Raw genomic sequence first — 23,790 nt, 5'->3', positions numbered from 1 at the left:
GTAACGAGCACCTGAGCATTTTGGTGCTCGCTCATCTCTAGTGTTTTTCAACAAGCATCCCTGTGAAGTAAATAACATATACTGTACAACTAGATCTTCATATAAACAGTTACACTCTCTGCCTGTTATCTTCCAAACACTGGCGTGCTGGTATAATTTTTTTTTTGTATTTTACTGAGTTAGCTTGATCCTAGACATTCACATTCTTGTATCGCTCTTCTGTATGGCAGGACCTGGTGCTGCTCGGAATGGAGTACATCAACTGCGGAGACTTCGATGAACTTCTACAGCGGAAGGGGTGTCTCGACAGCCCCTGTGCACGGTAATGTAGTCGTAAGCTAATAAACATCTCCCTGTAGGTTATACATGAAGAGGACAGTACATGAGTGAAGTTACCCTTACATGGGGCAATTATCGCTGGAAGCAGCAAATTCAAGCAATAGCCGTCCCGTGTACTGGGTATGGAGCGAGAAATCGATCACTGGTCAGAGTCACTTAGCAGAACTAAAAACCCAGCGACTATCGGCCGTGTAAACCGGCAATCGTTCAACAATGCATGACTGCCTGTTTACTGTGAATGGAGGCGGCGGGTCAGCATGCTCTTCAACCACTCAGCCTCCATTCACAGAACGACTATCACTCCTTGTAAAGCACAGGAGCGATAGTTGGGCGGCTGTTCATGGAATTGCTGTTGGGCGCTTATGCAACCTATAGTAGTCCTGTGTAAAGGAACCTTTAGATTGTTAGCCTTACTGCCCACATACAAGCTCCAATGATGGACTCCATTCATTAAGGGACTGTACATAGAATAGAGTGTTATACTCAGAAGCTGCAACTATACTCTCCATTTATAGGATGTTAGCAGGGGCGTAGCTAAAGGCTCATGGGCCCGGGTGCAAAAGTTTACCTTGGGCCACCCAACTTCTCTTAACCCCTTAACGCAGAGGCGTAACTTAAAGCTCCTGGGCCCCAATGTAAAACCTGTAACAGGGCCCACAACTATAATGCTTTATTCATAGTACTAGGCTCCCTATATGGAGAAGAGAATCTTTATAGGCTCCTAAGGCTCCTAGGCCGGGTGCAACCGTATTCCCTATAGTTATGTCAGTGGATGTTAGTACTGAAACACTTTGTAAAAAGACTTTTATCCAATTCTAGGCTTATTACTTTCTATATGGTCTGTACCTGTATATCATGGATCTCACATTGCAATAGCAGCATCTCTTATACATAACTCTAAGTCACACAGTGCTTGCATAGGACTGCACCTAAAGCAGGGAAATGGCTGTTCTTGTATATCGGCACTGTTTGGCGGCCATTAATCTGCAAAAAGAAAAAAAATAGTTCCATGCTCCACCGCATGTAACATTATATTGCATTGCTCCGGTGGATGATATATCTTCTCGAGGCTCTATAGGGTGTCGCACAGAGAGCCCACTGATCTATAACACACACACATATGGCGCTGCCCTGTGCAGGAGTCCTTATCCCCATGTTTGTAGTATGCGGAATAAGATAGGATTAGAGAACATGTAGCATGAAGAATGAGATGTGTGATCCCTGCAGTCTATAGTAATAACCTCACATGGTGGATCTTCTGCTCTTCTGTACTATGTGTTTTTCAGAGCTTTCTGTCAGCCTCCAGATACTAATTGTCTTCTCTTCCCTTCGTGCCAGTTTCTACGCAGCAGAACTTGTATGCGGTATCCAACACCTGCATGCGAAGGGCATCGTCCACCGGTAAATATATTCTTGTCTTTTTTAGGTGTAATGGACTCAGGCCGGGTCTGTAATCCCAGATTATATTATAGTAGATGGTTTGGAATCTGATATAAAACATACTTAGATATATTAATTCTGGATGTTTGTGCGCACATTAAGTAACATCTTCATATATTTATCAAGTAAATCAGCTAATGGGACAGATTCTCTCTTAGCAGTATGAATGGGAATAAACCATTGTTTCCTCTACTTCACAGAGATCTCAAGCCGGATAACATCCTGGTGACTTCAGCGGGCCATCTAAAGATCGCAGACTTCGGGTTGGCCCTCGAGGACATCTATGGAGACCGCACAGCCTCTGGATATGCTGGAACACCGGGCTTCATGGCTCCTGAGATGCTGAGCGGGGAGGAGTACAATGCTGCCATCGACTGGTATGCCTTAGGTATCATTCTAAATATCATGGTTACCAGCAGGTCCAAGTATCATCGAGGACGATTTAATGCCTCCAACATCGAGGCGAAGAACATCATCAAGAAGGTGAATATATTCTCTATGTAATACATGTTATACTAGACCAGGACAGTAATAATAGTTCAAAGCACTAGATTACATTTTTTTCCTTTTTAGCTCCTCCGGGAAGATCCTACGACGCGCTTAGGGGTCCACGGTGACATCAGAGCCCAGAGGTTTTTCCAGCATATCAATTGGGACATGGTGCAAGCCCTGCAGATGCGACCACCACACATCCCTGTACCAGTAAGTATGGGCAGAAATTGTATTGGTTGAGCTTGGTATGTTATAACGTCATAGTAGTACTAATGGGAGATGTCTATGCCTCACTATGGTGCTAGACATGGGCTGTAGCCCTAATATCACCTTTATGAGCTTCCTTGGTGTATATACTGTATATGTCTAGGCCTCACTATGGTGCTAGACATGGGCTGTAGCCCTAATATCACCTTTATGAGCTTCCTTGGTCTATATACTGTATATGTCTAAGCCTCACTATGGTGCTAGACGTGGGCTGTAGCCCTAATATCACCTTTATGAGCTTCCTTTGTGTATATACTGTATATGTCTTTGCCTCACTATGGTGCTAGACGTGGGCTGTAGCCCTAATATCACCTTTATGAGCTTCCTTGGTGTATATACTGTATATGTCTAAGCCTCACTATGGTGCTAGACATGGGCTGTAGCCCTAATATCACCTTTATGAGCTTCCTTGTAGTATATACTGTATATGTCTAAGCCACACTATGGTGCTAGACGTGGGCTGTAGCCCTAATATCACCTTTATAAGCTTCCTTGGTCTATATACTGTATATATCTAAGCCTCACTATGGGGCTAGACATGGGCTGTCACCCTAATATCACCTTTATGAGCTTCCTTGGTCTATATACTGTATATGTCTATGCCTCACTATAGTGCTAGACATGGGCTGTAGCCCTAATATCACCTTTATGAGCTTCCTTAGTGTATATACTGTATATGTCTATGCCTCACTATGGTGCTAGACGTGGGCTGTAGCCCTAATATCACCTTTATGAGCTTCCTTGGTCTATATACTGTATATGTCTATGCCTCACTATGGTGCTAGACGTGGGCTGTAGCCCTAATATCACCTTTATGAGCTTCCTTGGTCTATATACTGTATATGTCTATGCCTCACTATGGTGCTAGACATGGCTATAGCCCTAATATCACCTTTATGAGCTTCCTTGTAGTATATACTGTATATGTCTAAGCCGCACTATGGTGCTAGACGTGGGCTGTAGCTCTAATATCACCTTTATGAGCTTCCTTGGTCTATATACTGTATATATCTAAGCCTCACTATGGGGCTAGACATGGGCTGCCGCCCTAATATCACCTTTATGAGCTTCCATGGTGTATATACTGTATATGTCTATGCCTCACTATGGTGCTAGACATGTCTGTAGCCCTAATATCACCTTTATGAGCTTCCTTGGTCTATATACTGTATATGTCTAAGCCTCACTATGGTGCTAGACATTGGCTGTAGCCCTAATATCACCTTTATGAGCTTCCTTGGTCTATATACTGTATATGTCTATGCCTCACTATGGTCCTACACGTGGGCTGTAGCCCTAATATCACCTTTATGAGCTTCCTTGGTGTATATACTGTATATGTCTATGCCTCACTATGCTGCTAGACGTGGGCTGTAGCCCTAATATCACCTTTATGAGCTTCCTTGGTGTATATACTGTATATGTCTATGCCTCACTATGGTGCTAGACGTGGGCTGTAACCCTAATATCACCTTTATGAGCTTCCTTGGTGTATATACTGTATATGTCTATGCCTCACTATGGTGCTAGATGTCGGCTGTAGCCCTAATATCACCTTTATGAGCTTCCTTGGTCTATATACTGTATATGTCTAAGCCTCACTATGGTGCTAGACGTCGGCTGTAGCCCTAATATCACCTTTATGAGCTTTCTTGGTGTATATACTGTATATGTCTAAGCCTCACTATGGTGCTAGACGTGGGCTGTAGCCCTAATATCACCTTTATGAGCTTCCTTGGTGTATATACTGTATATGTCTAGGCCTCACTATGGTGCTAGACGTGGGCTGTAGCCCTAATATCACCTTTATGAGCTTCCTTGGTCTATATACTGTATATGTCTAAGCCTTACTATGGTGCTAGACATGGGCTGTAGCCCTAATATCACCTTTATGAGCTTCCTTGGTGTACATACTGTATATGTCTAAGCCTCACTATGGTGCTAGACGTGGGCTGTAGCCCTAATATCACCTTTATGAGCTTCCTTGGTCTATATACTGTATATGTCTTGAATGTTTAGGTTGTAATATTGTTTAGTAAGAACACTTGAATTTCTGTGACTATCAGTGATAACTTACAGTAACCTGATTTAGGCCACTTTCAAACTGGAGTTTTTTCCATCTGACTTTCGAACTGATTTTTTGGTTAGAAAGTTGGACAGAAAGTAAACAGATTGATTGGACCGGGTATATTTACAGGGGATTTGTTTCTACTCGAATGAATAGTTCATGGGGAAAAAAATCTGCAGCACATGATAATGTGTGATGTCCCGCACATCGGACAGCGCATGGATGATGTGTCTGTGTGCCGGCTGATGTGAGTTCTATGTAATAATCTGAGACACAAGTTTAAATTTGTCCGTGTGCGAGTAGTCTTAGGCCCAATGCCCACGGGTGTATTTACACTGCAGGATCTGGAGCAAATACTGCCCATAGACATGCTAAGCAAAACACTTTTCCATGCCCACAAGCGAAAATAAACTGTGATTTTCTGCTGCCGGGGGAAAAATTGCAGCATGTCCTATTCTAGTGTGAGGCTCGCACGGACGAATTCCATTGCAGTCAATGGAAGCTGTCCATCCCGCAGCGAGTTGCCACAGATCTGCATCATCACCGGTGCAACAGCTCTGCACTGCGCATGTGTGGCGGCACACCAGCCGGCACATCTGCAGCGCAGAAAGAAGACAGCGGACAGGTAAGCCAGGGGTCACCGCTGGGGAACAAGGTCTGATTCCATTACGAGATCTCACAGTCGGATTTCTCCCCGGACATCTGCATTTGGCCTTAGGGCTCAGTCAGACAAGCGTCCTTTTTGCGCAAAAAAAAGGGTTGCATGCATGTGCAAAATGTACCTGACTGTAGCTCCATGCCCATTGCTTTCAATGACGCTGCCTCTGATTGGCTGAACACTCAGCCAATCAGACACACCTCTTTTGGAGGCGAGGATTTTTAAATCCCCGGCCAGCTGAAAGTGCTCCAGAGCAGTGTCGGCAGTCAGCAAAAACATGCGCCAGGAGCTGCACAGCAGCAGAGAGTTGATGTATGTATATATATATATATTTTTTTTTTTACAGCAGCCTCTATTTCAAGCCCTTCCCCGAAAGCCACTGCAGGGGTTGACCGCATCGCATTGCTTTCAATGGGGCCAGCAGCAGTAGCAACAGCCCCATTGAAAGCAATAGGATGGCATCATGGTCCTTTGCCCCAGCTGTGACAGCTTCATCCCCACAGGGAGTCCCCTTGTCACTGAACACTTTGACAGTGCTATCAGTGTTCAGTGATAAGGGGACTCAACGTGGGGAATCTTTCCGCGCCGCACAGACCTTCCCAGCGCACGTATGTCCTATCTTTTACAAGTGTGAGTATTTTGCGCCTGTAAAAGACGGACATAGGAACAAATCATAGGGAGCCAATGGCTCTATCAGATGTGCCTTTTTTTGCGCACATAGGCGCAAACAAAAAAACGATTGTCTGACTTTGCCCTTAGGGTGATAAATTTTTATATAGGCATTAGTTTTTTCTTTTGAACTGTAATCCAGTGCTGTCATGAGAAGTTATAATACCAGCTAAATCCCTATGCTTCCTCTTCTTATAGTCTAACAACATCCGGCGCGGTTCCCGACCATTTAATCTCGAGAGGATTGAGGCAGCAGAAGCCCACCACTCGGCCATATCGGCAGACCACCAGGCCTTATTCACAGGGTTTTCATTTGTCAGCACTAACTGGAAAACCCTGGACAGTACACCGGCTCTTTAAGATCATCAGAGCCAGATCTCATAAGCCCCAAGAAGACCATCAAGAGAAGAAGACCATCAAGAGCAGAAGACCATTAAGAGAAGCAGAAGAGCACTGATGATGTCATCAGGAGCAGCCCAGCAATTCCATCAGACCAAGCTGGATGATTACTGCCAGAATGTCTACATCTGGCATACAGGTGGTATACCTTTTTTTTTTCTTTTATTATGTATGGCGTGAGGATGTGCCTGACCATGTCAGGCGCACCGCATGCCCAGAGTGCGTTGATGTTATGGTACTATATATGTAGTGTTACACTTTATATATACTCCATAAGTGACTAAAAATACAATTACATTTACCAGTGACTACTGGTGAGTGTAATTTTATATTTCCCCCTCCTCTATGACATCTATTAGTATTGTCATCGATGACGGGGAAATAAGGTGAGAGATGACCGGCTATTAAGGGGTGGAGGAGGCCGGACCCTTTTTTTTTTTCTTTTTCTGTATGGTATTAGGATGTGCCTGACCATGTCAGACGCACCACATGCCCAATATAGGATGATATTATGATACTCTATGTATAGTGTCACCGTATACATATACTTCATAAGATATTAATGCTACAATTACATTTACCGCTGACTACCGGTGAGTGTAATTTCATATTTCTCCCTCTTCTATGACATTGTTTAGTTTTGTCACCGGCGACGGGGAAATAAGGTGAGAGATGGCCGGCTATTAAGGGGTGGAGGAGGCCGGACCTTTTTTTTTTTTTTTTTTTAATTAATATAAAATTTGTTTCCAGGAATATAACTGTTTGGCATTAGGATGTGCCGGACCATACCGGGCGCACCACATGCTCAGAATAAGATACTACGGTACTACATGTATAGTGTTACACTATATCTATACTCCATAAGATATTAAGAATACAATTACATTTACTGGTGATTACCGCTGAGGGGAATTTTATACTTCTCCCTCTCCTCTGACATCTCATGGTTTTGTCACCAGTGAAAGGGAAATAAGGTGAGGGATGGCCGGCTATTAAGGGGTGGAGGAGGCCGGACCTTTTATTGTAATTGTTTGCTTTTATATTTGGGCCAATTATAGTAGTCGGTCATTGGTCCAGCTCTGTAGACAGAAAAATACAAATGTTCCGGCTCTTTGAATGCAGTGACACCATTTTTAAATTGTTTTTATTGTGCAAAAGTAATAAAATGTAACAAAACTATATAAATTGGATACAAATGTAATCCTACTGACCACAGGATGCAGCGAAGATGTCATTTATGCCAGCGTCATATAAGCCTATGTGCACCAGTGTAGTGTTCCTACAGAATGAACGATGCTTTTTTCTGCCTGCGTTCCAGATGTGTTCTGTTTCCTGCACAATCCCGCAGTGTTTCACGCATCTCCTAGCATATTTCGCGTGCATTTATGTACCCTCTATTTTACTTCTATGAGACCTTTTGCTGTGCACATGTGCAGGAGAATAGAGCATGGTGCGCTGTTTTTTTCTTCGACTAAAATCCTTAGGAAAAATACATGGTGGTGAACAAACCCATTGAAATCAATAGGTTCTATAATCTGTATATTGTGTGTGCAAATACACCCGTGTGCCACCGGCTTTACTGTATAAGGCCTCCTTCATATGACAAGTAAGAAATAGACCTTATTAAAAAGGGGAGGAGGTATTGCATTGTATGTTAGGAAAACATTCATCTCCACAGAGATTCAAGCTTCAAGCTGTTTGGGTAGGAATACAAAGAGAGAACAACAGAAAGGACACCATTGTAGGCATTTACTATAGGCTGCCTGGACAAGCAGAAGATATGGAGGAACTCTTTCTACATCAGATGGCCAAGCTCTCAAAAAAGCCCAACATAGTGATCATGGGAGATTATAACTATCCAGACATTTGTTGGGAATCTCTCTCAGGTAAAAGTAATGGATCCAACAAATTCTTATTCGCTCTTGCTGACAACTTTATCTTCCAAAGGTAGAATAGAAAACAAGGGACTACCTTGAACCTAATTCTTACCAACAGGGAGGGAATGGTTGAGGAAGTACGGGTGGCTGGGACCTTAGGAGGCAGTGATCATGTTATCCTTGAATTTTGGATAAAAAGGGGTTGAAGACCTGGAAAAACTCAGACCTCAAGGTTGGATTTCAGAAAGGTTTTATTGAACTCAGAAAGAGGGTAGGAAGAATCCAATGGCTGGATGTTCTTAAGGACAGAAATGACTAAGTAGGTTGGGAAATATTGTGAAATGAGACTCTCAAAGCACAATCGTTAACAATCCCTAGAAGAAGGAAGATTGGGGAGCATTTAAAGAGACCAAGATGGACGAACACAGAACTTGTACACATGTTAAAGGAAGAAAAATATGTTTATCAAACGGAAAGAGGGGGAAATATAGTCAGACCTCATCTGGAATACTGTCTCCAGATGACATAGACAAACTGGAGCAAGTGCAGAGAAGAGTTACCAAGATGGTGAGCGGTCTGCAAATCATGTCCTATGAAGAATGGTTAAAGGATCTGGGAATGTTTAGCTTGCAAACAAGAAGGCTGAGAGGAGACTTAATAGCTGTCTACAAATATCACAGTGCAGACGGATCAGCCTTATTCTCATTTGTACCAGGAAAGACTAGAAGCAATGAGATGAAACTGAAAGGGAGGAGACACAGATTAGATATTAGAAAAACTTTCTGACAGTGAGGGTGATTAATGAATGGCACAGGTTACTACAGGAGGTGGTGAGTTCTCCCTAAATGGAAGTGTTCAAACAAAGGCTGGGCAGACATCTGACTGGGAAGATTTAGTGAATCCTGCAACTGGGCTGGGGGTTGGACCAGATGACCCTGGAGGTCCTTTCCAACTCTACCATTATATGATTCCTTAACATACAGGGAGATGTCACCGGGGCCGCTGTATGCGGTCCTCGGTCACGTGATCAGCTGGGATCTGCTGCAGGTCTCCGCAAGTGGATTCCACCTACGGCCGTGTGAGCTCAGCATTATTCAGATTGCTATGGATTGCACAAGGAAAGACTAGAAGTAATGGGATAAAACTGAAAGGGAAGAGACACAGATTAGATATTAGACAGTGAGGGGGATCAATGAGTGGAACAGGTTGCCATGGGAGGTGGTGAGTTCTCCTTCAATGGAAGTCTTCAAACAAAGGCTGGACCAATATCTGTCTGGGATGATTTAGTGAATCCTGCACTGAGCAGGGGGTTGGACCCGATGACCCTGAAGGTCCCTTCCAACTCTACCATTCCAGGATTCTATGACCGTATGCACTTTTATGCTCGCCGCATCACTGCAAAAAATTGCGTGAAAAGAAAAACGTTGTGATGAAGTCCCAATCAAAATTAGCATTTTCTCGTCCATTCACACAGGCAGCTGCAGCGTATCAGCCAAAATATATGCTGCAGTGGGGAGATCCTCAGAATGATTTTAATGGTTAACTAGAGGCAGCTGTTTTCTTTTCCTGGTGTTGGACGTTATAAAACTCCCTCCCCTTCCCTTTCTTTTTCAGCTTCCATAGAAGCCTATGAGAACCTCCAGAATATCTCGGCGAAAGATAGGTCAAGACCTATCTTTTCACGCACCGTATAAAATCGGTTGCCGTTTTCGGTCGCCAATGTCCTGTTATTCCCGGCGCCCTGATGTTTTTATGCGGGTAAAAATCGCTCATCTGAATGATTACATTGGAATCCAAGGCTTCAGATGCTTGTGATTTTTTAATGCAGCTAAATTAGCCCCATGGTCGCATGAATAAGGCCTAACTCACAGCGACAAAAAAAACAACAACCTAAAGTACAACAGGAGAATAGCTGATTTTTATTTTTTTTTGCTTTTTTACTGTCACCTCCAAAAAATTGAATGACAAGTAGAGATGAGCGAGCATGCTCGTTATGGACAAATAGGCAGGCAGATACTCGAAAAGGACAATACTCGCTCGAATATTTGTCCTTAACGAGTATGCTCCCTCATCTCTACTTGTCATTCAATTTTTTGGAGGTGACAGTAAAAAAGCAAAAAAAGTGACAAGTGATCAAAATGTCATATATAACCCTGACTGAAAACTACAGCTTCTGCAAAAAACAAACCAGCTCTGTCAATGGAAAAATAAAACTGTTTTCGGTCTTTGGATATAGCAATATGTAAAAATCAATGACAATTTTTTTGAAGTACATTTATTATGCGCAGGTATTAAAATATAAAAAATGTTACTATTTGGTATCGCCATAATTGTATCAGCTTGCTGAATAAATAAGTTACATCATTTCTACCGTGAAGGTGTTTATTTAGAAAAAATGAGATGTGTTTTTCACTCCAAGAAAGACTTCACGGAATTTTTCTATTCTGCAAAAAACAAAGCCTCATAGGACCGTCAACGGAAAAATAACAAAACAGTAATGGACGGCAAAATTGAGAAAGCAATTGCTGTGATGTAAACGCCAAAACTGGCAGTGATGGTAAGAGGTTAGGTTTAGAATTAGATAGTTTATGTTGTAATCAGCTTGATAGTGAGCTAATATAATAAGTGCCCTCAAAGGGCTCGGTCAGACAAGCGTGGTTTACACACTGCTACAGCAACATGTAAACCACACTGCTATAAGAAACAATAGGTTGCTATGGAAGCGCTGACACAGACCCTTTTTAGAAGTGCAGGATCTACGCTTCTAAAAAAGAACAGACAGCCAGTGCTGATTCACCTGTCAGCTCCATGGTGTACGCTGTCTGGGGTGCATACCATAGGCTACTAAGAGAGCCGTGGAAGCAGGCTGCTTGCACCATGCTTCACAAAACTAGAAGCCACCCGGTCATGCTATGTTTTCAGGATGACAGCAGCGTGGTTTACATGTTGCTTAGCAGAGTGTAAACCACACTCGTCTGACTTTGGCCTTAGGAGCAGGTAATCTGCGGTAACAACTGCTGATTGATAACATAGCTTGTCATGCTGGATTTTATATGAGCTAAATATGTAGTCAATCTTAAAGGAATTATCCCTATGGATAGGACATTGCCTGTCAAAATTATCTATTTAGGACATTTTGACCTTATTTTGGGAAATTACCCACTCTAGATGATCCTATATATACTCTTTGTAAAAAAAAATCTAGCCCCTAGAAGAAGTTGTCAATTTGCTGCAAAACTTGGCATATAGTTACATTTGAGGCCCTAAAAGTGGTTCCACCCATGACCTTCAAAAAGACTGTCAGAGGCTCCTTATCTGTAGTGACCTCTTCTTCTACTTGTGTTGACCACTAGACGCCTCTACAATGCAACAAAGAGATTTGGCCCAGTTAACAGAGTTTGAGAAGGGGTTTTATTATTGGAATGTGAGAAGCTAGATGGTCGTATCGACGAATTGCCGGCACCTCGGCCGTTCTAAACAGACTGTTAGGAGGTGTTGGGACCAGTGGATGTGTGGGGGCACACAAGGTGACCGGGCTCAGGACGCCCCCTACAGACCACCAGTAGAGAGGAGCGTCTGACCAGACTGTTAGGAGCTGTTGGGGACCAGTGGATGTGTGAGGGCGCACAAGGTGACTGGGCTCAGGACGCCCCTACAGACCACCAGTAGAGAGGAGCATCTGACCAGACTGTTAGGAGGTGTTGGGGACCAGTGGATGCGTGAGGGCACACAAGATAAAAGGGTCTTCTGATCATCTGACAAACATAAAGAGCTCTAATTGTTTCATTGTCCACCATCTAGAGACAGGTGGCGCCACCGTTGTAGTCTTTTGTATCTGTCAGAACCATTTTCAGGCACTTAACTGAGGCACATTTGGTCTCAGAGTGCCCATTACTTCTAAGGCCTTTGACTGTCACTCACCATCACCTCTGGATGCTACGGAGTGGAACCGGGTTGTCTTCATTCACGAATTCAGCTTTAGTTTGGGCACTAATGTTTCTGTGTGTAAACCTAGGGGTGAGCGCCGCAGTCCTGCCTTTGCTGTGGAGCGTCAGAATTATCACTAATAGAACATGTATGGGATCATCTGGGACACCAACTTCAATAGTCTGTGACTTGGCACAATCCAGAGGATCAGTTACAGCAAATCTGGAGCGATATGCTGCAGGATACCATACAGAAGTGTTTGCCTCCTAGAAGACATTTATCCCCCTGTTGTATATTCTATAAGCTGAATGCACATAACCACCGGAACTAAAAAACGGCAGGAACAAATACAACCTTAGTGTTCACATCAACTCCTGCACTGCCTAAGAACAAGACGTGAAAGAGGGACAACGGTATTCCCTTTTGACTCTTTGCTATCCTAAATCTAGCAATTGAGCATGTCGCCAAAAAGGGCGCGAGGCCGGAGTGACAGTGTGCACGTTTTATGCCAAGAGTGGTATAGCTCATCCATCAGCTCTAAGTAGTCATATCTTGGTTGTCATAGTTTTTATGATACATAGGAGTAGAACATATGTGTCTCCTTGAACTTTCTTCAGATCCTCTATTGATCAGATCTATTGATATCTATTGATAGTCCTTAACCCCTTCCCACAACAGGACGTAAACTTACGTCTATCCCACAGCGGGAGCCGGCTGTCAGTCACAGCCGGAGTCCCGCTGCAACAGCGGGGGGGCATCGAAGTTGCGCCCCCCGCTGTTAACCCCTACCGTGCACCGTTTTAAGTAGATCGCGGCAGGGAAAAAGTTCACAGAGGGAGCGCGGGATGTTATCACGAGAGCCCGGCCTGTCGCCATGGCAACAGGACGCCAGAAACTACTCAGCCTAGGTGACAAGAGGCACCACGTCTTTAATTTGGTGGTTCAGCGGTTTCTGAATAACTACCCGCACTTGTCAGACCTGCTCGGCAAGGTGCGCCACGTCTGCGCACATTTCCGCAAGTCCACCACGAACGCTGCCACCCTGCGGACCCTGCAACATCGGTTTAATCTGCCAGAGCACCGACTGCTGTGCGACATGCCCACATGGTGGAATTCTATGCTGCACATGTTGGCCAGGCTCTATGAGCAGCGTAGAGCAATAGTGGAATACCAACTCCAACATGGGCGGCGTAGTGGGAGTCAGCCTCCCCAATTCTTTACAGAAGAGTGGGCCTGGATGGCAGACATCTGCCAGGTCCTCGGAAACTTTGAGGAGTCTACCCAGATGGTGAGCAGCGATGCTGCAATCATTAGCATCACCATTCCTCTGCTATGCCTGCTGAGAAGTTCGCTGCAAAGCATAAAGGCTGACGCTTTGCGGTCGGAACAGGAGACTGGGGAAGAGAGTATGTCGCTTAATAGTCAGAGCACCCTCAGGTCTAAATCTCAGCGCATTTTGGAGGAGGAGGAGGAGGAGGAGGAGGGGGAGGAGCAGGAGGAGGAGGGGGAAGAATCAGCTGGGCCCACTGCAGAGGGTACCCATGCTGCTTGCCTCCCATCTGTTCAGCGAGTATGGCCTGTGGACGAGGAGGAGGATCCTGAAAGTGATATTCCTAGTGAGGACAGCGATGTGTTGCGTACTGGTACCCTGGCACACATGGCTGACTTCATGTTAGGCTGCCTTTCTCGTGACCCTCGCGTTAGACGTATTCTGGCAACTACGGATTACTGGGTGTACACCCTTCTCGACCCACGGTATAAAGAGAACCTTTCCACTCTTATTCCCGAAGAGGAAAGGGGTTCGAGAGTGATGCAATACCACAGGGCCCTGGTGGCACAAACTGATGGTAAACTTTCCATCTGACAGCGGCAGAAGGCGCAGTTCCGAGGGCCAAGTAGCAGGGGAGGCGCGGAGATCAGGCAGCATGTTCAGCGCAGGCAGGTGAACACTCTCCAAGGCCTTTGCTAGCTTTATGGCTCCCCAGCAAGACTGCATCACCACCCCCCAGTCAAGGCTGAGTCGGCGGGAGCACTGTAAAAAGATGGTGAGGGAGTACATAGCCGATCATACCACCATCCTCCGTGATGCCTCTGCTCCATACAACTATTGGGTGTCAAAGCTGGAGACGTGGCACGAACTTGCGCTGTATGCCCTGGAGGTGCTGGCTTGCCCTGCCGCTAGCGCTTAGTCAAACAGGGTGTTTAGTGCAGCTGGGGGAATCATCACAGACAAGCGTACCCGCCTGTCAACTGCCAGTGCCGACATGCTTACACTCATAAAGATCAACAAAGCCTGGATTTCCCCTCACTTCTCTTCTCCACCGGTGGAGAGCAGCGGAACCTAAAGATTCTTTTCGCTGCAACCGCAGATAAAAACACTCTTCTCTATCATCGGGAAAACGGGGCATTTATCTTTGTCAATCTGTCTCTGACATTAATCCTCCTCCTCCTACTTCTCCTCCAGAAACAACATGACATCGCGCTGAACAGCCAATTTTTCAGCGATCCAATGTTTTTACAATTTTTCAGTTTCAAAAGTATTGAGACTGTAACATGAACCAATTTTTTAAACAGGGTTGCCTACAGGCTCTGTTACAAATTGAGCAACAGTGAGCTGTATCTTTAAAAAAATGTTTATGGGTTTCACCTGCCCTCTCGGTTGATAAATTTTTCAGAGGTACACTTATTTTTCGGGCCCATGCCTACACTCTTATCCAACTAATTTTTCCGGCCTTCACCTACACTCATGGTATCCCAATGTTTCAGAGGTTGGCCTATACTATTACTACAGAAATTTTGCTGGGATCTGCCTGCCTATACTTCTGCTACAAGAAAGTTACAGGGGTCTGCCTATACTGCTGCCACTTACATGTTACAGGGGTCTGCCTATACTGCTGCCACTTGAATGTTACAGGGGTCTGCCTATACTTCTGCCACATAAATGTTATAGGGGTCTGCTTATACTGCTGCCACAAGGATGTTACTGGGGTCTGCCTATACTTCCGCTACAGAAATGTTACTGGGATCAGTCTATACTGTTACTACAGAAATGTTACAGGGGTCTGCGTATACTGATGCTACAAAAATGGTACTGGGGGCTGCCTATGTTTCTGCTACATAAATGTTACAGGGGTCTGCGTATACTTCTGCTACAACAATAGTACTGGGGTCTGCCTTTACTTCTGCTACATAAATGTTACAGGGGTCTGCTTATACTTCTGCCACAAGGATGTTACTGGGGTCTGCCTATACTTCTGCTACATAACTGTTACTGGGATCAGTCTATACTGTTACTACAGAAATGTTACAGGGGTCTGCGTATACTTCTGCTACAACAATAGTACTGGGGTCTGCCTATGCTTCTGCTACATAAATGTTACAGGGGTCTGTGTATACTTCTGCTACAACAATGGTACTGGGGTCTGCGTATGCTTCTGCTACATAAATATTTCAGGAGTCTGCTTATACTGCGGCGACAGACATGTTACTAGGGGCTGCCTTTACTTCTACAGAAATGGTACTGGGGTCTGCCTATACTGCTGCTACAAAAATGTTTCAGGGGCCTGCTTATACTGCTGCTACAGAAATGTTACAGGGGTCTGCCTATACTGCTGCTACAGAAATATTACAGGGGTCTGCCTATACTGTTACTGCAGAAATGTTACTGGGGTCTGCCTATACTTCTACTACAGAAATTGTGCTGGGGTCTGCCTATATTGCTGCCACTTAAATGTTACAGGGGTCTGCCTATACTCCCGCTACTGAAATGTTACAGGGGTCTGCCTCTACTGCTGCAACACAAATGTTACAGGTGTCTGCCTATACTGTTACTACAGAAATGTTACTGGGGTCTGTCTATACTGTTACTACTGAAATGTTACAGGGGTCTGCCTATACTGCTGCCACACAAATGTTCCAGGGGTCTGCCTATACTGCTGCTACAGAAATGTTACTAGGGTGTTTGCGTATACTTCTGCTACTAAAATGTTACTGGGGTCTGCCTATACTTCTGGCACGTAAATGTTACAGGAGTCTGCCTATACTGCTGCTACAGAAATGTTACTAGGGTGTTTGCGTATACTTCTGCTACTAAAATGTTACTGGGGTCTGCCTATACTTCTGGCACGTAAATGTTACAGGAGTCTGCCTATACTGCTGCTACAGAAATGTTACAGGGGTCTGGCCATACTGCTGCTACATAAATGTTACTAGGGGGTCTGCGTATACTTCTGCTACTAAAATGTTACTGGGGTCTGCCTATACTTCTGCTAATGAAATGTTACTGGGGTCTGTCTATACTGTTACTACAGAAATGTTACTGGGGTCTCCCTAGACTTCTGCAACATAACTGTTACTGGGGTCAGCTTATACCTTTGCTATAGGAATATTACAGGGGTCTGTGTATACTATGGGTGCACTAAGTCTTCCCATGGAGGTGTTCTACCTATCTGTCCCAAAAAAAACCCCAGACTGACTAGGGTATGGAGTGTGGGCTGCAGCCAACGTGTATTTCCTGTCATGTAACCTCAGCTGTCCGGGACACTGCAATGGGATATCTTTCTGTACTGTCTGTGTATTCCTGCTAGCCACCCATGCTGTGGGTGCACACAGACTTGCCATAGCAGAGTTGTACCTGCCTGGTACTTAAAAAACAAACAAACAACAGAATGTCTAGGGCATGGAGTGTGGGCTGCAGCCAACATGTATTTCCTGTCACGTAACCTCAGCTATCCGGGGCACTGCAATGGGATTTCTTTCTGTACCGTCTGTGTGTTTCTGCTAGCCACCCATGCTGCGGGTGCACACAGACTTGCCATAGCGGAGTTGTACCTGCCTGGCAATTTTAAACAAAACCCAGAATGTCTAGGGCATGGCGTGTGGGCCGCAGCCAACATGTATTTCCTCTCACGTAACCTCAGCTATCCGGGGCACGGCAATGGGATTTCTTCCGGTACCGTCTGTATGTTCCTGCTAGCCACCCATGCTGTGGCCCGCTCACATACTTCCCACACCGAGTATTGCTGCATTGTGAAGATGTTTAGAAGTGCTGGGCTGGCAGCGGAGTCCCCTTTATGCCCACGTTTGCAGCTCCTGACGGAGGTGGCACAGGATTGGAATGAAGATCGAACGTCAATCTATTATCCATTCTCAACAGCATTGTGGGCTATTGCCCCCCCTTTCAAAGAGGGTCGCTGCCTGGCCCTGCCAACCCTCTGCAGTGTGTGCCTCCGGTTCCTCCTCATGGCAGACGCACTTATAAATAGACATGAGGGTGGTGTGGCTATGAAGTGAGCGTGTGGCATGAGGGCAGCTGAAGGCTGCGCAGGGGCACTCTTGTGTGCGCTGTGGATGCAGGGTCGTGCGGGGGGGGGGGGGGGGGGGTTGGGCAGCATGTAACCCAGGAGAAGAGGCAGCGGTGTGTCCCGCAGGCAGTGCTTGTGCTTGGTTGGAGGTAGTGTGGTGCTTAGCTAAGGTGTGCCTTGCTAATGAGGGTTTGTCCGAAGTAAAAATTGTTGGGGGGGGGGGCACTTTTGTCACTATTGTGGCTTAATAGTGAGACCTGGGAACTTGAGATGCAGCCCTGCAAGTTGCCCCTTACCTGCCCTGTCCGTTTGTGTGTCTTTTCCATCACTTTCGTAGATTTTGCAGATTTGCACAAATGAAAACCTTAGCGAGCATCGGCGATATACAAAAATGCTCGAGGCGCCCATTGACTTCAATGGGGTTCGTTACTCGAAACGAACTCTTGAGCATCACGGAAAGCTCGACTCGAGCAATGAGCACCCGAGCATTTTGGTGCTCGCTCATCTCTAATCAGCCACCTTATGTTAGACAAAATTCATGACTTTAAAAAATAACGAACCTGTCTTAATTTATAGCTTGTGTGTTTATTGTGGTGATGTTACAGTAGTCATTGTAGTAACTTATAGACTGTTCCACTAACTTTCACAATAGTGCTTGTGTTTATTGCTTGTGCCCTCTTTCCCACGAGCGCATGTGTTTTTGTGTTCTCTCAGCCGCACCGTAAAATTGAATCATCGGCTGTTTTTCTGCGATCATGGCCAGCGCTTTCTCACCCATTCACATGACTGGGAGCGACGTTTTTAGCTAAAAAAAATGCACCGCAGCACGGAAAACCCTCGCTCTGCAAAAATCCTCAGGATGCCTTCCAATGCCTATATAGAGGCACCTGTAAGCTTTTCGCAGCTTTGGATGCTGCTAAAATGTCTCCCTCTCCTTTTTTTCCCAGCACCCACAATACTCAACAGCTGCTGCGTACAGTGAATGGAGAGGGGTGGGGGAGAGCGAGGAGAGAACTCTCCTCCAGTAGCCCCAGCCCCCTGCTAGCCGCTCTAGTCATTCATCCAATGTAAATGGGCCTTAACCCAGGAAGAAGTTCAGAGCTGTCTTAAAAAGATTCAAATAGACAAATTGCTTTTACGTCTGGCTGGAAAAGATAATTCTGGTTCTATCTTTCGATTGATATATACTGGCGGCTCCCATAGACTCCTATGGGAGCTGGAAAAATAGAGAGGGGGAGTGAGTTTAGCAGCGTCCAACTCTGGGAAAAGCTTACAGGTGCCTCTATTTAGGCATTAGAAGTTATTGCGAGGATTTCTAGGCTGCGATGTATTTTTTCGCTAATACGTTACACCCGCCCGTGTGAATGGATGCTAATAAAGCTCAGAATTTGATCGTTTTCTTTCATTCATGTGATTTTACTTCACGTACAAGAGAACATAAAAATGCCTATGCCCTTGTGAATGAAGCCTGAGGCTTTATTCACATGGGCATTTAATTGCGTCAATTTTGCCACAATAAAGCGCCAGACGAAAATCATGACCATCTGATGCATTGGATTCCAATGCATTTGTTCAGATGGGTGATTTTGGGGGGCATAAAATTGGCCAGCCAGAAAAGATAGCACATACGGTGCGCATTACGGGCGGCTGATTTTACACCGGACGGAAAAGATAGGTCTGGACCTATCTTTTGGCCAGAATATGCCAGCTGGTCCCATAGAATCCTATAGGAGTGTAGCATCCAAGGAGCGGGCCCACAACCGAGGAGATAGCAGGGTAGATTGCGGCCTTGTCACAGGGCTCTACCATCTCCTCCCCTGGGGTAGCATGAGACCAGAGTAGGATCACTGTCCAAGATATCGCTGGGGGAGTTTCACAGGTTAACCCAATATGTGGTGTACCTTTAAAGTCCTGTCACTCATAATGCTACTGCTTCTTCCTCTGCAGGGAATCTGGATGGTAGAAATAAGTAGTCCACACACAGGAAAACTGTGTATAGCAAAGTCGGGAACAGTTGGCAGTGCTCCTTTACTTGTAGAGTTATTTACAGACCATAAAACAGTATACACACCAGCAGGATAACGGTCCAAAAACACAAAGTGGTGTAACAGTGAGGAATCACAGGATGTCAGACGAATCCACAGTCCAGGTTATCTGCGGCGTTCTGCTCCCAGCCAGCCTCCTTCACTCTCTCCAGCTCTTTACCGGTCAACACTCGCTTGACAGAAGTAGCACTCAGCACTGCATGGCGGCTCCTCTCACTCTCTGTCCTCCGGGTCAATAGCGGGAAGACCTGAGTGAATTGGGCCCAGGGCACACACAAGGCAATTATAGGTCAGGTCTATTCTTTTCTTGCAGCCTGGACCTTGGATGCGAGCATTGCAGTTGCATGTCCTATCTTTTTAAGGTGCGAGTTTTTTGCTCATCTAAAATTCCTTCATGTGAACATTTCTATATGAAACAATTGGTTTTCTTAGCCGCAATCTGTTCATGCGCTTATTCTGTGCTAAAGGCCCATTTATACGCAAAGATAATCTTTCAAACGACTGAAAGATTTTGTGATCTATCTGCATAAAGTGTTAATGGCCACTAATTGCCACTAACACTTTATCATCTTCATTTGCATGTAAAAGGGCCTCCAGGAGCTGTTTGCAGAGCCCAGTCTGTGATTAACTACAGGCTCAGCTGTGCACACAGCTGCATTGTTCTCCTCGCGGCTGCTGGCAGGTTACAATGTTATCTGCCAACTCCAGTGGAGATAACAGCCTGTGGTCTACTGAGAGATAAATGTGTTTGCTTTAGCTCAAGTAGTTGAACGATTGATTTTAAGTTCACCTTAAAATCATCGTTCAAACGAAAAGTGCCCAATGCCCACGTTTACAAGTAGCAGTTATTGCTAATTTTCAGTTGCTTGAACGAATTTTGAGCGATGATCGTTACATATAAATGGGACTTTAGTTGGTGCAAGCAGCAATAGACCTTGACCACGAGACCCCACATTAATACATTGTTAGACCACAATACTCCTCGTTTTGAAACTTATTCCCTTAGTCTGGTTATATAGCTCTATAATGAGCTTATGGAGTGCACTGCTTTCCAGTTATGTGAAGGACACCTCATCTTGTGGGGCTCAGCATTGTTTAGCATGTGGATATATGAATATTTGATCCCCATCCCAACAGTAGAACACAGCGGTGATGACACCTACATATCCCACAGGGTTACACGGATTGTCATCATTGTGTTAAGCCCTGAGGGACTTGCAAGCTATATAAAATGTGGGAGGAAATCCAGACAAACCTTTGGAGAACATACAAACCCTATACAGATGTTTTCCTTCGTCAGATTTGAACGCAGTATCACAGTGCTGTGAGGCCCCAGTGCTAACCACTGAGCCACCATACTGCCTCAATTGTGATATATATATATTTTTTTCCTCTTCCAGATATTATTGAAAAACAAAATCACGTATAGCCATTTCCTCCCATGGAAAGATGAATCCCTATATTCAGGGTGCCTGTACACAACTAGTGTTGCTCATCATGATCAATCAGGCGATACAATCAAGCCAACTTTTGTAAACATTGTTTTATACATGTGCGCACTGTTTTCTATGAATGTGGCTTAGTTGTTAGTACTGTTGCCTTTCACTACTGAGATTCTGGGTTCAAATCCCATCAAGGATAACATCTGCAAGTACTTTGAAAACCTCATCCAGATGTTGCACTTGGTCAGATTTGAACCTACAACTCCAGCACTATAAAGCAGCAGTGCAACAACTGAGCCATCACACTTGACTATTCTGCTCCACATGAGTAAAACAACCAGAATAGTGCTGTTTGGTCGTGTGGCTTTATGTATAAGCTGTGTGGAGTATATCAGGATAAATCATATATTGGTGGTTCAACGCAATAATATAACTATAATTCCAGGCACTTGTGGTATATTTTTAAACAATCATTTATGCACAGGCACTTTTTGTAAGGCGTGATTCACAGTGATAAATGGCGTCCTTCTTTATCCCTCGTCTGTAATATACTGTACGTTTTTGGGTCCTTCCTTTTTTGCCAGTGGGGGGAATTTTATTAGGAACACGTTGCCCTGGTATTATATATGTGGCCTTGCTTCCCCAAATCCCTGGAATTCAAAATAGGTGCCCCTTGGGCCGGTGCACGGATATAGCATGTATGAATTATCCAGCACCATCTGTATGATGCGCACGGCCAGTTTTGTATACCACACCCTTAGGCAACACCCCAGAGGGGTGACCCTGGGCACCTGGCTAACATGAAGAGCTGGGAGGGATAAGTGTTAGCTTGTCATGGCAGCACTTACCAGGCTCTGGTCCTGGATGGATGACACACAGCCAAGGCCAGAGTAGGATCACAGGCCAGCTTCGGCACCCCTATGATAGTGAATAAACAGGATGGGGGAGTAGTAGTACTGATCACTCGTGATGCCACCATTCCCACACACCGGTATGCTATGCGGTGGAGAAATGAACACAGAGACTTGAGCATAGTACCTCAGGTCCCTAGGAACGGTTAAGACTCAGTATAACTTTTACTTAATGAATAACTTTTACAATAGGTAATGCAGGTACAATTCACTGTAACACATTAGCAGGCTATTGCTCAGAGGTAGGGAGGATACACAGGATAAATATGGTCCTACAGTCCACGTTATCTATATGTCACCAGTCCTGGATTGGGAGCACTACAGAGGAGGAAGAGGGTAGGGGTCACTCCGCAGACTCTCTGGCAGACCGTTATTAAAGAAGGCTTAGCCAATATACACCCCGCACGGCAGGTGCGTGGGTGTCACAATAAAGTACCTCTGTGCAGTGATCCTAACTATGGACGGCCGCACAGGAAAAGTCTGTAGTGTGAACTAGTACCTTGTTTAGAACGTTTTGTAGGACTCACTCCACTTACATCCATTCTCCAAATGCTACGGGATATCGCTTCTCTTCCACCATCTTCACCTACATAAAAGCTGAAGGTGCTTCCATGTGACTCTTTGTTAGCACTCTGTAGCAGGCAAGATGGATCACTTCTCCCACTCTCAAACACTCACATAAATGTTCACTTATACCCCATGACAAGACAAACTGATACATTTACATGCAGGCAGTGATTTTATTACTGTTAACCTCTCGAGCGCCGCAGCTGTGCAACACACACACACTGGATATGACGGGACAAGCTTTGCACAGTGCATCTACATAGGACAAAACATGTATGACATTTATGGAGGGGACCAGGATGGTGTTCTGGGCCACTACACTTGAATTCCGCATGGCATTGTATGGCCTGAGTATTTGATCTGACAGGTCTATCCCCCCCCCTCCCCTGTACGTATTATAATCAAGGAAACAGTCTGGTTTGGGGGGTCTCTGCAGCATTGGAATGGATTTTCACTTAAAATCAGGTGTGTATCCACAGCAGATTTCAGAAGATATCTTACTTCCCCTCACCATTGAAGTCTTTGCACTCTCGGCACTTCCTTCACTTGGTACTCTCTGGCCTTTTGCAACCGCAGTGATGCTGGTCAGGTATGCAGGAATAACTAGCGCTGACAGTGCCACATGCCGCAGTTTTTCTGGAATCCAGGCTTTGGAATAGCGGAACACTAGTGTAATTACCCAGGTAGAGGTGGTAACCTGATTCATTAGTGGGGGTACCAATACCCATAGAACTTTTCCTGTAATTCTCAGGAGGGGTAGGGCAATCTAGGGGCTCAATGCTGGTGTACTTCCCTTCATAAATCTGGAAATTATGGGTATATCCTGATATAATCTGGTATACCCAGTAAGAGGGCACAGCTGATACATTTTCATGTCATACTGTGCCCTCTTACTGGGCAGGTACTGGTAGAATCTAAGCCTGCCTTTAAAATCTACCAGTGTAGTGACCCAGAAGGGTACTACAAATCTATGAGACACTGAGGCAGTTTTGACACTTACCCCTGGTCCAGGAATGGGTTAAAGCAATGCCTCTGATGAGTCAGGAAGTCTGCCTAGCAATAGGATATGATAGACCCTTGCTATTGGTTGCAGGCAGTGATTTTTTTTCTTAGTGCCAGTCTGCCAAATGAGAGAAATAACAGGATTGGGCAGCAGACAGTGGTGTGAGAACAATAGGGAGCCTGGGATTGGAGGATCGGTTGCCTAAGCAAAGGAAGGTCCAGGTGAGAGAGACCTGCATGGGTAGGACATGTGTGAGGAGTCTGCCTGAGCTGCTGCTGATTCAGCATGCAGAGCATCCGAGCAGAGAGGCTTACAATGTGAATCCTGCGAGCCACCTAAGCTACCAGCAAGTGATTGCAGAGAAGATCCCATAAGCCATCTTA

General features: G+C 45.1%; 1 protein-coding gene across 1 annotated transcript; it reads left to right on the top strand.

The window, feature by feature from the left end:
- Positions 1-2,032: 2,032 nt before the first annotated feature.
- Positions 2,033-6,403, top strand: LOC136627097 (protein kinase C theta type-like). Its single transcript, XM_066602040.1, has 3 exons — positions 2,033-2,262; positions 2,353-2,481; positions 6,132-6,403. The coding sequence occupies exons 1-3, from the start codon at positions 2,107-2,109 to the stop codon at positions 6,291-6,293; spliced, it is 447 nt and encodes a 148-aa protein (XP_066458137.1). The 5' UTR covers positions 2,033-2,106; the 3' UTR covers positions 6,294-6,403.
- The last annotated feature ends 17,387 nt before the right edge of the window (positions 6,404-23,790 follow it).

This window comes from Eleutherodactylus coqui, chromosome 5, assembly GCF_035609145.1.
Source record: "Eleutherodactylus coqui strain aEleCoq1 chromosome 5, aEleCoq1.hap1, whole genome shotgun sequence".
Classification (NCBI taxonomy): domain Eukaryota; kingdom Metazoa; phylum Chordata; class Amphibia; order Anura; family Eleutherodactylidae; genus Eleutherodactylus; species Eleutherodactylus coqui.
Note: the sequence above shows the minus strand (reverse complement) of the source record. Positions and strands in the feature narration are given on the sequence as shown.

Bases quoted from the DNA above. Each gene is read 5' to 3' on its own strand.
- LOC136627097 (XM_066602040.1), top strand. From the start codon at position 2,107: ATGGCTCCTGAGATGCTGAGCGGGGAGGAGTACAATGCTGCCATCGAC. The intron at 2,263-2,352 runs GTGAATATATTC...TTTCCTTTTTAG, and splicing joins CGAAGAACATCATCAAGAAG to CTCCTCCGGGAAGATCCTAC. The intron at 2,482-6,131 runs GTAAGTATGGGC...CTCTTCTTATAG, and splicing joins CACCACACATCCCTGTACCA to TCTAACAACATCCGGCGCGG.